The sequence below is a fragment of the Eptatretus burgeri genome, unplaced genomic scaffold, assembly GCF_056783735.1.
Source record: "Eptatretus burgeri isolate ZD-2024b unplaced genomic scaffold, Ebu_testis_v1 Ebu_testis_scaffold_428, whole genome shotgun sequence".
Lineage (NCBI taxonomy): Eukaryota > Metazoa > Chordata > Myxini > Myxiniformes > Myxinidae > Eptatretus > Eptatretus burgeri.
The window spans coordinates 15,472-32,500 of record NW_028222377.1 but is presented as its reverse complement, the minus strand read 5'-3'; the positions used below and the strand labels follow the sequence as shown (position 1 = coordinate 32,500).

The 17,029-nt window shown below is 45.1% G+C and overlaps 1 protein-coding gene across 1 annotated transcript in view; it reads left to right on the top strand.

Annotated features, from left to right (window-relative positions):
* LOC147007215 (uncharacterized) overlaps positions 1–11,599 on the top strand; it is a 20,097-nt gene extending 8,498 nt beyond the window's left edge. The window contains exon 2 of the mRNA XM_085867505.1: positions 8,051–11,599. Coding sequence (XP_085723631.1) covers positions 9,274–10,602 — 1,329 coding nt within the window. The 5' untranslated portion in view covers positions 8,051–9,273 and the 3' untranslated portion in view covers positions 10,603–11,599. The remainder of the gene's footprint in view (positions 1–8,050) is intronic.
* The last annotated feature ends 5,430 nt before the right edge of the window (positions 11,600–17,029 follow it).

The window sequence follows — 17,029 nt, the reverse complement described above, 5'->3', positions numbered from 1 at the left end:
AGTCACGGCGTGTTCTAGCTTGTTTGCAAGCACGAATTTTTGAAGTGACAATCGTCTATCATCCATCATCAGTCAAGGTAAGGATGACCAGATGCAGTTTATAATAGATAATATAGAAGTATATTTTACAATTTATTCAGACAGACATTCACCTCGCAATGTATCCATGATCATTAAGTTTCTCTACCAAGTGTCCAGCACGGAAGTGACGGGATTATGATAGATCATGCTTTACAATACCCTTGTATTTCTATCCTCGGGGTGACAACATCCCTCTCAATGTGCGTTAATTTAACGGTAGCCATAGTCCAGTGAGTCCAGCACACAAATTCTAGATCCGCTTTTTTGGTTACCGTCATTACAGATTTTGTCATGGCGCTCACTGCGGCTGAAAGGCAGCAGAAGAGGCGACAGAAACTTCGCACCGATGGAAAATACGATGATTATAGAAAACGGCAAAGGGAATACAATATGAATTACCGCGACATGAAGAAAACAAAAGAAATGAAACTGCCGACGACTGAACAAACACAGTTGACGCGAATGAACCGTGAAAAGGTGAGGCAACGGGTGGTGAAGTGCAGAGCTCTGAAGAAGGCGCGAGCGACTTTGTCCCCTACCGTGCATTCTTCACCCTTCAACAATGCCAGCGCTTTGGGGAAAGCAATGCATAAGGCAAAACGGGCATTGACTTCCTCACTGCCGAGGACCCCAAAGCAAAGAAAAGCCGTGATCAGAAAGCTGTACACTTCAATCCAAGCAGATCAAGAGAATGATCCTGAACAACAAAAGCCAATAGGGGGCCAAAAATCCATTCCAAGTGAAACCATTGAGGCGGTGAAAATATTTTACGCCAGGGATGATCTTAGTCGGAAAGCTCCAGGCAGAAAAGATGTTGTCACCGCGAGGGCAGATGATGGTCCTAAAGTCCAGTACCAAACCAGGCACCTCACTTGCCCCATAAACAAAAAGTTTATACGCTGCTCCAGAAGGAATTCCCAGATACGGAAATTGGTAAAAGCAAGTTCGCTGAACTTAGTCCTCAGCATATTCTACTGAGCAGCAAATTACCACATAATGTTTGCTTGTGCGGTATCATGAAAATTTCGTGACCGCTGTAAATGCTTTGCATAAGGTCCAGCCGTCTGTACCAATGTATTCACATGACCTCCCTCAAATGTTTCTATGTAACCAAACGCGCCGCGAATGTTGGTTTAACGAATGTGAAACCTGCTCTGATGCAAAAGGATTCTGAAAGGTGTGTGTTGACGAAAACAGACAAGTTACATGGACAACTTGAAAAAATGACTGTGATGGAAAACTTGCCAAAGTCATTGAGGAGGGTACAACAAATGATTTGGTGGACCACATTTGTATTCTTATGCCAAAGTTCATGGAGCATTGCTTCCTCAAAAGGGAGCAGGCCTGTTCGTATAACAAGGAACGGGATGCTGCCTCTGCCAGTGAACATTCTGATACAGCTCTTCTTCAGGTGGATTTCTTGGAAAATTACACTTGTGTCTACCAGGATGAGATTCAGAGTGCTCACTGGCAGCAGTTTCCGAGTTATGGCCCGTTTGAAAGTTGTTTGAAAGCTATTAATTCCTAGTTCTGGAATTTAATCCCATTAAGTTAATTTAATCCCGAGTTATTTAATGTTATCTCTGTTGTTAAGTTACATCAAATTCACTACCTGTAAATACTAGTCAGTAAGTTCAGCCTTTGTGAAGACAGCCGTGTGGATTATCAGTGTGGGATGGATAACAGTGTGGGAAAATTTGTAACAGGAGTCACGGTCACGCAAGTCACGATCATAATTTAATTTATTGCCCATATTTAGAAAGGAAAATCAATTCTTTGTATCTTGTATGAAAGCCTGTTTAACTGGAACCCTTTGAACCGACAAACGATATTCTTTCGTTTTATCAGTTTAGGACAAATTTGGCATGTACAGTGGGAGAACAAGTATTTGATACACTGCCAATTTTGCAGGTTTTCCCACTCACAAAGCACGTAGAGGTCTGTAATTTTTATCATAGGTACACTTCAAGTGTGAAAGACGGAATCTAAAACACAAATCCTGAAAATCACATTGTATGATTTTTAAATAATTAATTTGCATTTTATTGCATGAAATAAGTATTTGATACATCAGAAAAGCAGAACTTAATATTTGGTACAGAAACCTTTGTTTGCAATTCCAGAGATCAGACGTTTCCTGTAGTTCTTAACCAGGTTTGCACAGACTGCAGCAGGGATTTTGGCCCACTCCTCCATACAGATCTTCTCCAGATCCTTCAGGTTTCGGGGCTGTCGCTGGGCAATACAGACTTTCGGCTCCCACCAAAGATTTTCTATTGGGTTCAGGTCTGGAGACTGGCTTGGCCACTCCAGGACCTTGAGATGCTTCTTACGGAGCCACTCCTAAGTTGCCCTGGCTGAGTGTTTCAGGTCGTTGTCATGCTGGAAGACCCAGCCACGCCAATCTTCAAAGCTCTTGTTGAGGGAAGGAGGTTGTTGGCCAAGATCTCGTGATACATGGCCCCATCCATCCTCCACTCAATACGGTGCAGTCGTCCTGTCCCCTTTGCAGAAAAGCATCCCCAAAGAATGACGTTTCCACCTCCATGCTTCACGGTTAGGATCGTGTTCTTGGGGTTGTACTCATCCTTCTTCTTCCAAAAACACGGCGAGTGGAGTTTAAACCAAAAAGCTCTATTTTGGTCTCATCAGACCACATGACCTTCTCCAATTCCTCCTCTGGATCATCCAGATGGTCATTGGCAAACTTCAGATGGGCCTGGACATGCACTGGCTTGAGCAGAGGGACCTTGCGTGCGCTGCAGGATTTTAATCCATGATGGCGTAGTGTGTTACTTATGGTTTTCTTTGATACTGTGGTCCCAGCTCTCTTCAGGTCATTGACCAGGTCCTGCCCTGTAGTTCTGGGCTGATCCCTCACCTTTCTCATGATCACTGAGGCTCCACGAGGTGAGATCTTGCATGGAGCCCCAGATTGAGGGAGATTGAGTGTTATCTTGAACTTCTTCAATTCTCTAATAACACTGAACAACAAATTTCAAAAATTTTTTTTTACTGGAGATGTGTAAAGTGATTAAGACTAATTTGGGTACGCTGATTTCAAAAATCATAACCGTTTTGCTGTATCACGTCAGGATTTTCAGGAACAGAAATATTCCCATTGCCTCGAAGTCAGGATTTCAATGAAATTTACATATGTCTTTAACATGTCTATTTCGTACAATTGTTGTTAACTTGTGTTATATTTCTTTCTTTCAGATAAAGATGAGTAGGCGTTCCTGTACCAATCATCCTGACAACTTCTGTTATGTCTGTGGTCGGTATACCAAAAAAGATCAACAGCGAAGTATATCTACAGCAGTGAAAATGAAGGCCGCCGACTTTCACTACTTTGGGTGTAAGGTGGGGGACCAAGAACAGAGCTGGGCACCACACATCTGCTGCACAAGCTGTCACACAACCTTGACTCAGTGGTTGGTGGGCAAGCGCGCGAGCATGCCATTTGCGGTGCCCATGATATGGCGTGAGCCGCAGAATCATCATGATGATTGTTATTTCTGCTGCACAAGCATCGCCGGCTTCAACAAGAAGAATAAAGGTCACATCAAGTACGCTGACTGCGTGTCTGCTCGTAAACCTGTGCCTCATGATGACGAGAACCCCTTTCCAACACCTCCAGCTGATCAGAACATAGCTGTAAGCAGTGGTGAAGAGGATGGTGATGATGAACCTTTTGAACCCGACACTCAAGAATCACACCTTCTGAACCAGGGAGACTTAAATGATCTTGTAAGAGATCTCTCGCTGTCAAAGGCGAAGGCAGAGCTGCTTGGATCAAGGCTGCAGCAGTGGAATCTACTTGAACCTAACACCAATATATCCTTGTTCAGAGCACGTCACAGAGACATGGCTGAGTTCTTTGAGATGGAAGACACGATGACATTCTGCAGTGACATCAACGGTCTGTTGAAAGAACTTTGGTGTGATCACGATCCTGCAGACTGGCGCCTCTTCATCGACTCGGGGAAGAACAGCTTGAAGGCTGTTTTGCTCCACAATGGCAACGAGAAACCATCAGTCCCACTGGCTCACGCGTTCGGCATGACAGAGACCTATGAGACTATGCAGCAGCTGCTTGATTCCATCAAGTACAATGACTTCAACTGGCACATCTGCGGAGACTTGAAAGTGGTGGCGCTGTTGTTAGGGCTGCAGTCAGGCTACACAAAATACATGTGCTTCCTTTGTCTCTGGGATAGCAGAGACGACAAGAATCACTGGACGAAGAAAGATTGGGAAGAGCGAAAAGAGCATGTACCTGGTCGACACAACGTGAAGCATGTCGCCCTTGTCGACCCAGCCAAGGTTTTCCTTCCACCACTCCACATAAAGCTCGGCTTGATGAAAAGTTTTGTACGGGCAATGGATCTGAATGGGCGTGGGTTTTTATTGTACTACCTCAAGGAAAACCTCAAGGAAAAGTACTACCTCAAGGAAAAATTACCTCAAGGAAAAGTTTGGCAACACCTTGTCGGAGGCCAAGATCAAGGCTGGTGTCTTTGTTGGACCGCAAATCCGACAGATTATGAAGGACGAAACTTTTCCGACAACTCTAAACCCCAAAGAGCTGGCAGCGTGGAGGAGCTTCAAAGCTGTGACGGACAACTTCTTGGGGAACGAGCGCGCGGACAACTATGAAGAAATAGTGCAGCAGCTGCTGGAGTCCTTCAGGAAACTTGGCTCCAGGATGTCCCTGAAAATCCATTTCCTACACCAGCACCTGAACTTCTTCCCTGACAACTTGGGAGCAGTCTCGGACGAGCACGGCGAGCGATTCCACCAAGAGATTTCACTCATGGAGACGCGTTACCAAGGGCGGCACAACCTGAACATGATGGGCGATTTCTGCTGGTTCCTGCATCGTGAAACTGACACAGAGCAGCACAAACGCAAAGCCAAATGCCTAAAGCATTTTTAATTACATTCTAGTGGAGTTTTTCTGTAATTTCTATAATTTTGAAGCATTCATGATGAAATAAATGAATAAATGAATTTTTGTAAATTTCATTGAAATCCTGACTTCTAGGCAATGGGAATATTTCTGTTACTGAGAATCCTGACGTGATACAGCAAAACGGTTATGATTTTTGAAATCAGCGTACCCAAATTAGTCTAAATCACTTTACACATCTCCAGTAAAAAATTTTTGTTGTTCAGTGTAATTGCACCAACAGTTGTTGCCTTCTCACCAAGCTGCTTACCTCTTGTCTTGTAGCCCATCCCAGCCTTGTGCAAGTCTACAATTTTGTCCCTGATGTCCTTAGACAGCTCTCTGGTCTTGCCCATTGTGGAGAGGTTGGAGTCTGATTGATTGAGTGTGGACAGCTGTCTTTTATGCAGAAAACTAGTTCAAACAGGTGCAGTTAATACAGGTAATGAGTGGAGAATGGGAGGGCTTCTTAAACACAAAACTAACAGGTCTGTGAGAGCCGGAATTTTTAATGGTTGGTCGGTGATCAAATACTCATTTCATGCAATAAAATTCAAATTAATTATTTAAAAAATCATATAATGTGATTTTCAGGATTTTGTTTTAGATTCCATCTTTCACACTTACATAAAACATAAAATATTTTTATACAACATAAAATATTTATTTATATTTTATTATTCCATCTTTCACACTTGAAGTGTACCTATGATAAAAATTTCGAACCTCTACGTGCTTTGAAAGTGGGAAAACCTGCAAAATCGGAAGTGTATCAAATACTTGTTCTCCCCACTGCACATGAGGTGATTCTTTGGCTTTCCCTTTTCTGTAACGTGAGTCACGCTATAAATAAATTCAAATGAAAACTATATAGGACAATTGAATAATTATTATTTGTTTTCTTTTCATACCTTACCCGCAAAGGTCATTACAAACTGAAGTACAACTTCTGACCAGTATCACTGCATTGTATCCTCTGAGATATAGATGGTCAATTGAGCTAAAATGTAACGCGAGTCACGATGGAATTGCCCAGCTGATTCTCCACCAGGTTTTGACTTCTGTTGAACAACATCTTATCGATGAACAGACTGGGTTTTCTCCTGGATGATCATGTCCACAAGATGAACAAAGGTTTTTGCCTCAATGAACACGCACAAACCCTGCTGGAAAACTGACGATTCTTTGTGGAACTTTGTGGGACATACATTTGAAGGTGGCAACAAAAGAACAGTTTACCCCAAGACAGTGTCCTGGCTCCAACCCTTCACAACATGTACTCTAACACACAACCTGTGTACCTGGACACAATGAGCTTCATTTATTGGGATCACCTGTGCATCACAGTCCCCCATGTTGAGTTTGTATTGTCTCGGGCACCAGCTGGACTGACCTCCTACGATGAATAAACCCACCTTCGTGCCAACCGTGCCGACACCCAGAAATGCACATTCCTTTTGAGGTCAAAACATCAACACTTAATTTCATGGAATGGCACTCAGCTTTATCACCACCCCAACCGCAGTCTGTCTTGACTTCATTCTTGACCGCTCATTCACATGTAAGAAGCACATCGAGAAAGTGAAAGCAACTTAGTAATTGCACAAATGGTGTCATTCAAAGTGGGGGTGCTCATCCTTCAAAATGACAGATGACTGCTCTTGTCCTCTGTTGTTCAACTGCAAAATATACAAGTCCAGTATGGGAGCAATCAGCTCGATCGTGCACTGAATGCGAGCTGGAATTGTGCTCCAGATGTCTCGAACCAACCAATGAAAAAAAAAAAAAAAAAAAACCTCTTGTCTGGCATCACTCCATCCAAAAGGAGGGAGCAGAATTACCAGCAGAAAAGAAAGTATTAAGCAGAGTACATGTACAAGACATCCACAACATAATCAGTTGTCATTGTGGTGCAGGTGAGGGGTCCAAAAAGAGTTTCCTCACCACCACACAAGCACTCAATTTTTACCCTGCTTCCACTCGGATTCAAATGTGACACAAAAGCCTGACGGGTGATTACAACACCACCAGATTGATGCTGCAGCCCAAATAATGCATGCCAGCAGGGTCAAACGAGCCCTGGCAAGAATGTCGATGTCTTAACTGCCTGCACGCTGTAGTGGGATGCTGAAAGGTATCCCAAATAAATGGGGATACAGCAATGACAACACTGCCAAGATGATTGCTACTGCCAAGATGATTCCCAGATGACGACGCACCAGTTATGCTGCTGGTTGCACAAACAAAAGTGTACCTTTCGTGACCTGGGAGGTTTCATTGAAAGTGCCAAGGCATGTGTTCAAGCATGGCAGCATGTGGTGTGAGGATGTGTCAAGAAGTAGAACCATCACCATTAAATTAAACATTTCAATGCTGCACCCAGACTCACTCATGCAAAATAATCTTTAAGCAAACATGGGTCACAATCTCTCTTCCTCACAGATAAGCTCACGCTTCACTCAACAACACATTCAGAATCATCACAGCCTGTCCCCAATTCACTGATATTGACCATCTTCACACAGAAACAAAAATGTTTCCCCTCCAACACCACCTTGATGTCACAGGGACACATTTCATTCATGCCACCCAGACACAAAAACACCCACGTCACCACTTGTTTAATTACCCACCTCCTCCCAAACACAAAAATACTCACTTGCAACTTATGCAATCAACACAAACTCTAGTTTTAACTCGTGTTTTTTTTTTTTCAAACAAAACTCCAAATTTCCAGTTTTTCCTTCATGAGTTTCCTTCTGTATCCATTGTGTCTGCCCCGTGCATCCCCTTTCCTGCCCCCCATTCCTCCCTGCACCCATTGTTTGTTCAAGTCTCCCTCTATCTTGTCCTTCAACTCCACTGTTGGTGTTTCCCCCTCTCTATGCTGTTCCTTTTGTCCTGTTATGTCCTGATCCGTTCAGTGTATTCATTCTTCCACGAGCCTTGACTGTATATTTACTTTTGAAAACTCAGTCTAACTCATAACCCCTTTGATCCCATTGTCACCCTGAACAGACAACTCTTCAACATCAATTTCCTTCAAGATCTCTGGCGGGGTCCAGTCATTGTGAGATGCTTCATTGGAGGATGCAGATTTCCAGTTTGGAAGCCAGGAGCTGATTGATGATGATGATACCATATTTGTTACATCCTCTGTTTTTGCCTGTACTGTGATGTTGCATGTGAAATAAATATTGAAAATAAATTTGATTGCTAAATATATTTTTGTTTTCTTGTGTTTAAATGCAATTGTTCAAGAACATGAACATTCAAGTCAAATAGCCTGGTCGAGTAGGGTTTGAACACATGATGGATGGTTCACATACATTGAACTGGAATGAATGAAGTGTTGAGGTTGGGATGGTGAGAGGCACCATCTGTTGTAGTGGGTGATGTTAGTGTAGAAGTGTGCACATCCGGATAAAAGTGTGAATTTTGGCACACAAGTCGTTTAGACCTTGACAATCAAAAAAATTGATGGAAGCACTTTGACACACCCTTTTATGGCCACCATCGAAAACCTATTTTTTTCTATATCTCCGAAACTAAACCAGCTAGAGAGTTCATTTCAGTGGCTCCACCCACATTTTCGGGGTCTCGGAATCATATGGACAAACTCTGAAAGGGCTCAGGTGGCAGCCATCTTGAATAAGTCGAAAATTCAAAATGGCCACCATTCGCGACGAACTTTTAATGATATCTTGATAACCAAACAAGCTAGGAAGATAAAATTGGTGTCTACACCCATATTTGTTGGGTCCAGGATGTGATGAAGTCAATTTTAAATAGCTCAGATGGCAGCTGTATTGAATTTCTAAAAAAAAAAAAGGCTGCCATTAGCAACATAATACAATCACATCTCAATGCCTGAGCAATTCGCTTATCTTATCTTGATCACCGAACAGGTTAGGAGGATAAATTTGGTATCATTCATATTAATTGAATCCAAGAATATAATAATGTAAATTTTAAAGAACTCTGCTGATAGTCACATTGACTTTCTTAAAAATTCAAAATGGCTGCATTTGCAAAGTACAATCAGTAATATCTCAATAACCAAACAAGCTGAATATTCAATCTGGTGTCTATACCCATATTTCTCAGCTCAAGGAATTTTAGATAAATACAATATGAGGAAGTATAACTTTTTATATTCTTAGATAAATATTTTATATTTTTCAGGGCTTTGGTCATGGTGTGAAGTACAGTTTTCTGCTGAAAAGTAAAGGTAGTACATAATGGAAGCTGCATCTAAAGGGTCCTTGAACTGGAAGTTGTGCTGCTTGTGTCAGCAAGAGACTGATGAGGACGTTCGATGCCCTGCCAATCAGAAGCGATTTCATACTTCATATGAGACATTGGAAAAGGACTTATATGATCTCAAAAATACGAATGCAATGCATAAGGGGATGGAAGTGCTAAAGGCCTCCGACATGCTGTCTAACAAAGCTGTGTTACACAAAAGCTGCAGAACGAACTATAATCAAACGATGGTGAAGCGTGCTGAACTCAAACTGAAAAGAACTTCTGATGTACAGGTTGAGGTGCAGAGCCCTAAAAAGACTAGGTCAATGGTCACTGCAACTGTTCGTCATGTTGAACCGGAATGCATTCTGTGTAGACAGAATATTGAGGGGGAGAGACTACACAAAGCTTCAACAGATGCTGTCGACTCAACTCTCAAGTCTTGGGCAACAAAAACCAGAAATACAGAACTTTTGGCCAAACTAGCCACAGCTTCAGATTTGCATGCAATGGACGCCTATGACCACCGAACTTGTTATGTTAGACTTGAAAATGCTGCGCAATCAGTGGAGCAAGCTGAATCTGCAACACAGTCTGAATCTGAACATTCTTTTAATCCACTTGTTGTTGCAGAGTTGGAGGCATATATTGTTGAATCAAAGTGTGTTTTCCCTTTGAACGAACTGAAAGTCCTATGCACCACTAAAATGAAGGACCTTGGCAGAATTGTTGACCCCAAAAGCTTTCACTCAATTAGGTTCACAGAGAAGCTATTGAAAATTGAGCCTGAAATAATTGAAGCCAGTCAAGGAAGGGGTCGTGCGTCTATGTTGTGTTCAAAGGAAACTGCTGGGACGGCTATTGAGACTGAACTGAAAAGTCAAAACGAAGTGGGCGACAATGAAGTTCGCATGATTGTTCAAACTGCCTTGTTCTTGCGCAAGCAGATTTTGTTTAAACAGAAGCCATTCGATGGACACTTCTATCCTGACTGTTTGAGGTCACCAATCCCAGAATCTTTATTGGCTTTCATGAATGTGGTGCTTCAAGGTCCTACTGGTACTAGTCAGACTGATGTCAACAACAAAGAACCAGATCTTAATCAGCAAAGATCACGTGTTGCATGTACTCTGTCTCAGCTGATGATTTTCAATACTGCAAAGCGAACACGAGCTGGGGCACAGATGATGCGACATAGCAAGGAACGTGAAACGCCCTTCCCCCTGTACGTTGGATTGAAACTTCACGTCGAGGGCAAATTTAAGCATCTGATTAACGTATTTGAGAAGCTCGGCCGAGCCATCACCTACATTAGAGAGTAGCAGGTCAGCAAATGTCTTGCTGCTGCAGTAAGTGAACAAATCAGGACTAATGGAGTAGTGATTCCAAGTGCCATGAGACAGAATGTGTTCACAACTGGGGACATGGACAATATTGATCAGCACAAGCAATCCAACTTGTCAAAAGTTGAGTTCCATGGCACTCTGATTACGTTGACCAATCATCTTTCAAATGAAAACCCAGGTGTTGTCATGGAATCTCTGGACATAAGCAAAGTGGACAAGTCTCAGAGATCCCAATTGCCAGACTTCTACACTATTGTGCCACCTGCAGAGCTTGATGCTAACAATGATGTTATTCTCAAAAAGACCAACAAGCCAGTCAGACCAGGGAGAGACAGGATTGAATCGGCTAAAGCAAAAGACAAAACGTGGATTAATCATGCATCTGATATCATTCTCAACAAAGGAAGTGAGCTTGATGATAATGACAAGGTGACATGGGCAGGCTTCATTTCTAGTCATATGCATGAAGATACCATGAAGCCCAGGGCGATAACTGGTGTGCTTCCTACGTTTCCAGATCAGGCAGCATCCGTTTCAATGGTCAAGCACACAATGTGCCTTACAAGGGATGCAATCCAGTTTCTCAATCCAGTTTCTCAATCCAGTGCAAACACCTGTTCTCGGGATGGATCAGCCAATCTACGCTACTGGAAAACTAATCCAATGGAAATGGTCAGACACACACTTGAGTGAGGACAAGTTCGCACTGATGCTTGGTGCCCTGCATATTCAGTTTGTTATTGAAGTGATGGAAGGCAAAATGGCTGAAGGTTCTGGTATGGCAACTATGGCCTGCAAGGCAGGCATTCTCACCACTGGACGCGCAGAGTCGTTTTCGTCACAACTGGACCACCATCTCAAACGGACAAGGTACATGCACCAAGTATTCCTCCTAGCCTTGGCAATTTTGAAGAATGAAGCATACACACATGAGGGTTCAGGCACTCAGGAGAGTTGGGAAGATGCCATGAAGATGAAGTCTTCTGCTTGGAAATCTGCTAACATCACTGCCCTGCATAAAAAAGGTGCAAAAACAGATCCCTGTAACTACAGACCAATCAGCCTTCTCCCAATCATCAGCAAGGTTATGGAATCCATCATTGCTTCAGACATGAAATCCTTCCTCTTCTCCAATGGCTTGATTTCCAATCATCAATTTGGTTTCAGACCAGGTCACTCTACCCTGGATATGCTGCTACTGCTCTCCCATCAATGGATGGAGGTCCTCAATGCCAGACAGGAAATCCGAGCCGTATCCCTGGACATATCACGTGCTTTTGACACAGTCTGGCACCCTGCCCTACTCACCAAACTCTCTTCCCATGGTATTCAAGGCCATCTCCACTCATGGCTCGCAGACTTCCTCTCCTGTCGCAGTCAACGTGTGGCCCTAAATGGAGTTCTTTCATCCCCTCTTCCTGTGCAGGCTGGAGTTCCTCAAGGTAGCGTTCTGGGCCCTGTTCTTTTCTGGTTTTCATCAATGATCTCTCGGACTCTCTGGAAAATCCTCTATTTCTCTTTGCCGACGACTCCACCCTCTGCCGTACCATCTGTCATCCCTCAGACCGGCAAGCAGCAGCTTCTTCGCTCACTGCAGATCTGGATAAAATCACAAACTGGTCCAACATGTGGAACATGTCTTTCAATCCACACAAATCTCACACTCTCACTATGTCTCTTCGAAAGGACCGTTTACAAACACCCCCCCTCCATTTTCTCAACAATCCTCTGGAAGAAGTCTTTTCTTTCAAGCTTCTGGGTCTCACTATCTGCCATGACCTTTCCTGGGAAAGTCACATTTCCAACCTTGCCTCAAAAGCCAGTCGCCGACTGGGAATCCTCCGTCGTGCAAAGTCCTTCCTCGGCCCTCTTGAGCTCCTGACCACTTACAAAGCTTTTGTCCGTAGCCTGATGGAGTACTGCTCTCCCCTCTGGGCTGGTGCTCCTGCCTCCCACCTTTCTCGACTTCACGCTGTCGAAACCAGGGCTTTTAAGATCATTGGCATCTCCCGCAATGAAGCTGAGTCTTTGGGCCTCTCACTCAATCACCGCAGGTTGGTCGGTGGTCTTTCTGTCTTCTACCGACTCCTCTCCAGCCTTGCCCCCCTGCCCTCTCTGCGATTTGTCCCAACCACATTTCCACAGGGCGCTCAAGGTCCGCCAACAACCCCTTCTGGTAAAACTACCAAAATCACGAATCACTGCTCATCTTCACTCTTTCATTCCTCTTTTTTCCCGCCTTTGGAATAAACTTCCTCACTCTATTCTTTCCCATTCTTCCCTCCAGGCTTTCAAAACAGCTGTTCACCACCACCTCTTATCTTCCCCCATCCAAATCCTCGATCTTTTCTACCCCCGATAATCCACCCAAGCCCACTTCCTTCAATTCTCCTGCTTTCCTTCCTGAAAGTCCCTGGAATGTCCATCTTCTCCTCGCCATGTTCCCCGTCCCATCCCCATCCCTCTCCCTTCCACAGTTCACCTGTGTCTGTTCCCCAATGTTTTGTCCCTTCCACTCCCACCCCTCTTGTCTCATGCCTCCTTGCTGTGAGTTGTGTGTTAGCTCTCATACGAGCCTCGACCAAGGTATACAAAAAAAAAAAAAAAAAAAAAAAAAGTCAAAGATGTTTGCCTATTGGTGTATGGTGATGGACATTGAACTTCTGCATTGCCGTTTTGTCCGCTCCCTGCGTGAGGGGGATTTTGCCCTATACGTTCAGGTGATCGATGAATTGTGTGATTATGTCTTCATCTGGAACCAAGTGCACGACTCGAGATGGCTCCCTGTTCATGTCAAGGATATGGTTGAACTTGAATCGAAGCATCCAGAGGTTCATAGGGAGTTCATGAAGGGAAATTTTGTGGTACAGAAGAGCCCAAGGAAGTTCTCTCTGATACCAAAGGACCACAGCCATGAGCAGACCACAAAGATTGTCAAAGGTGATGGTGGAGTGTCCAACATTTATGATTCTCCTGACACCTGGAGGAGCACATTTTGGCTCTTCCTGAGAAACTCAGAGCCATTGCCGAGTTTGAAGAAGCAGCAGAAATCAGTGCTGAATGTCCAGACATAGGACATCATGAAGAATCTGGAAGTCTTCAACATCGCTTCAGCAAAGATGTTCTTTCTCTGCTTGAAGTCATGAGGACTCAAGGTCACCCTTTCCTGGACGAAAGTGGTCCAGACCTCATGGATACAAGGGAAGTCATGAGTGCAGATTTAGCAGAGGCTTTCATCAATGCCATTGGGTCATACTTCATGAACTGGTCACCCTAAAAAGGCAGAGTTGTTGCATGTTTTTCAAAACATCCACTTTCCACTTTGACTACAGACCAGAAAAACCACAGATATCTAGATATCTTAGTATGAGAAGAAAAGCAATTTTGTCTAGTTTAATGTGGAAAAAAACAGAAATAAAAAATAGGCAATAGTTTTTGTGTTACAGGCAAATAAGTGATACAAGTCAGGGGTGAGTAAACAGGCGGAGGCGGCGGATGTGGCGAATGTGCTGAGTCAAATTTGGAATAAACTGAATTTATTTCAATCAATAAGCTTTAATCTAATCTATTTTGTCATTTTTTAGGTGAGTAACACTTGGTTCGATCTGTCAGGTCAGGTTCGATCTGTGACCTGCTACAGGTACCATGTAAACCTGTACTTACCTGTTCCATGGTCGGGTTGTCGGCGACTAAACCGTCTCCCCCACCAGGTTTTCTGGTGAGGAGGGTGTTTGGATATGGACACCCAGCAGGATTAAAAACAAAACCTGTCAAAGGGCGGAGGAGCTCCTTGTGAGCCAACGGCCATCCATATCTAGTGCCCAACTGTGTCTGCGGACGTCCTCCTGCAGTTGGGTCACTTCTTATTAGGAGGTTGGTGGCAGGATTTGCACTCCGGCCACCGTAAAACCCTTCATTCCGCAAAACGCAAAAACGCAAAAAAAATCTGAAAACCCACTCCGTGGGAGTAGCTCCTGTGCAGCTTCCCTTCGCAGGGCAGCTCACCGGATGACGGGATTGGGGCAAAGCCTTCGGGACCCCAAATCTTTGATAGGAGGGAAACCACGGGGTAACATCCATGGGTCAGATTGCGGGAGAGTGTGTCGGAGTGGTGCTGAGGTGTCGTCCACCAGACGGCGGTCTCCTTGGGTTAACCTGAGGCGGTCCCTTCGGGTGGGTGCCTGGAATGTCCTATCCCTAAGAGAGGATGATCACCTGTCTCTGTTATCATCTGAGCTCAAGCGTTTGGACATCGGGATTGCAGCTCTCTCTGAGGTTCGGAGACCGGATTGCGGCGAGATAATGGTGGGTGGTTACACCTACTATTGGTCTGGTCGCTCTGATGGTTACCATACCCAAGGAGTTGCTGTAGCTGTGTCCAATAAGCTGACCCCAATGGTAATTGAGGTAACACCGGTCAACGAGCGTATTATGAGATTAAGGATTCGTCACTCCTTAGGTGTCATTTCCCTGGTCTCTGTTTATGCTCCGACTGAGGCGAGTGATCTCACCGTGAAGGATGCATTCTACGCCACACTCGAGTCTGTGGTTGATCAGTGCCCCAGACGAGATACACTTCTAGTCTTGGGGGATTTCAATGCATCGACTGGAACTGATAGGGACGGTTATGAGGTGTGTGTTGGTCCCCATGGGTCAGGAACTATGAACCAGAATGGCACTAAGTTCCTTGACTTTGCAAGAAGTCATGGACTTAGGGTGGCTGGTTCATGGTTTCAGCGCCCACAAGCTCATCGCTGGACTTGGTATTCCAACGCTGGCGGTGTGGCAAAGGAGATTGACCATGTCCTCATTGACGGTCATTGGAGGATGATCCAGAACTGCAGGGTCTACCGGAGTGCTCAGTTCCTCAATACTGACCACAGGCTTGTTGTAGCAACTCCAAAGCTGCACCTTAAATCCTGGAGAATGGTACCATCCCAGCCGAGGCTGGATGTTGCCAAGCTCAGGGATGAGAGAGTAGCTGAGGAGTTTGCGAACAGGCTGAGTGGACACTTGGGGGGTCTGGGTACTTTGGGGTGTCCTGAAGAGTTGTGGAGCGCCTTCAAGACCACCATCCTTGATGTTGCCGGTGGATGCCTTGGAGCTCACCGCAGGGCAAAGAAGAATTTTGTCTCTCAAGGGACACTGGATACCATTGACCAGAGTCGCAGGGCCAGGCTGAATGGCAGAGCTGAGCTGTTCAGGGAGCTGAGGTGTAAAACTGTACGTGCACTGAGGGTGGACAAGGAGGCCTATGTGCGAGGAATCTGTGAGGGGGTAGAGCATCACCTGTGGACAGGTGATTCTCGTCCCGCTTACAGGGGAATTCGCGCATTACGTTCATCCAAGCCCATCCCTTGGAGCACTACAGTTCGAGCAGAGAGTGGTAGACTCTTGACAGAGGAGTCTGAAGTGTAGGCCCGCTGGGCCGGTTATTTTGAGCGGTTGTACCAGGCTGATCCCCCAACTGTCGAGTTGGACGTCAAGGGTGTTACAATCCCTGTTGCTGACCCTCGAATCAACTGTGGTCCACCTACGCTTGTGGAAACACGGGCTGCGGTGAACCAGTTGAAACGGGGCAAAGCTCCAGGGATCTGTGGCATCCATGCCGAACTTCTCAAGGCTGGGGGAAATGCTGCACTCGTGTCGTTGCATGCAGTTTTGTGCTCTGCCTGGAACACAGGCATCATCTCAACTGACTGGAAGAGGGGCCTTGTTGTCCCTCTCTGGAAAGGGAAGGGTGATCGCCAAGACTGCAACAACTACCGAGGCGTGACGCTGCTCTCAGTGCCGGGCAAGGTCTTTGCTCGGATAATTCTCGATAGGGTTCGCCACCATCTGCTTGAGCACCAGCGTCCAGAGCAGTCAGGCTTTACACCAAAGAGGTCAACGATTGACCGTATCCTTGCACTTCGTGTCCTCACCGAACGCAGACGAGAGTTTCGGCAGGGGCTGCTTGCAGCCTATGTTGATCTCTGTAAAGCGTTCGATTCAGTGAATCGGGATGTCCTCTGGAGGATTCTTGGTCTTCGTGGGGTGCCACCAAAACTGATCGATCTGATGTCTGAACTCTACTCTGGTACTGAGAGTGCTGTGAAGTGTGGTGGTACCATCTCTGACTTATTTCCAGTTGTTACTGGAGTTAGTCAGGGATGTGTACTTGCCCCCACACTTTTCAGCACTTGTATGGACTGGATTCTAGGGAGGATGTCGGAGAGATCAAGTTGCGGTGCGTCATTTGGGAATGTCAAGATCTCGGACCTTGACTTTGCAGATGATGCAGTCATCTTTGCGGAGACTTTAGACATCCTCTTGGGGGCCCTCGAGGTGCTGAATGAGGAGTCGGAGCCGTTGGGATTACGGGTTTCTTGGGTCAAAACTAAGATCCAGGCTTTCGGTGACA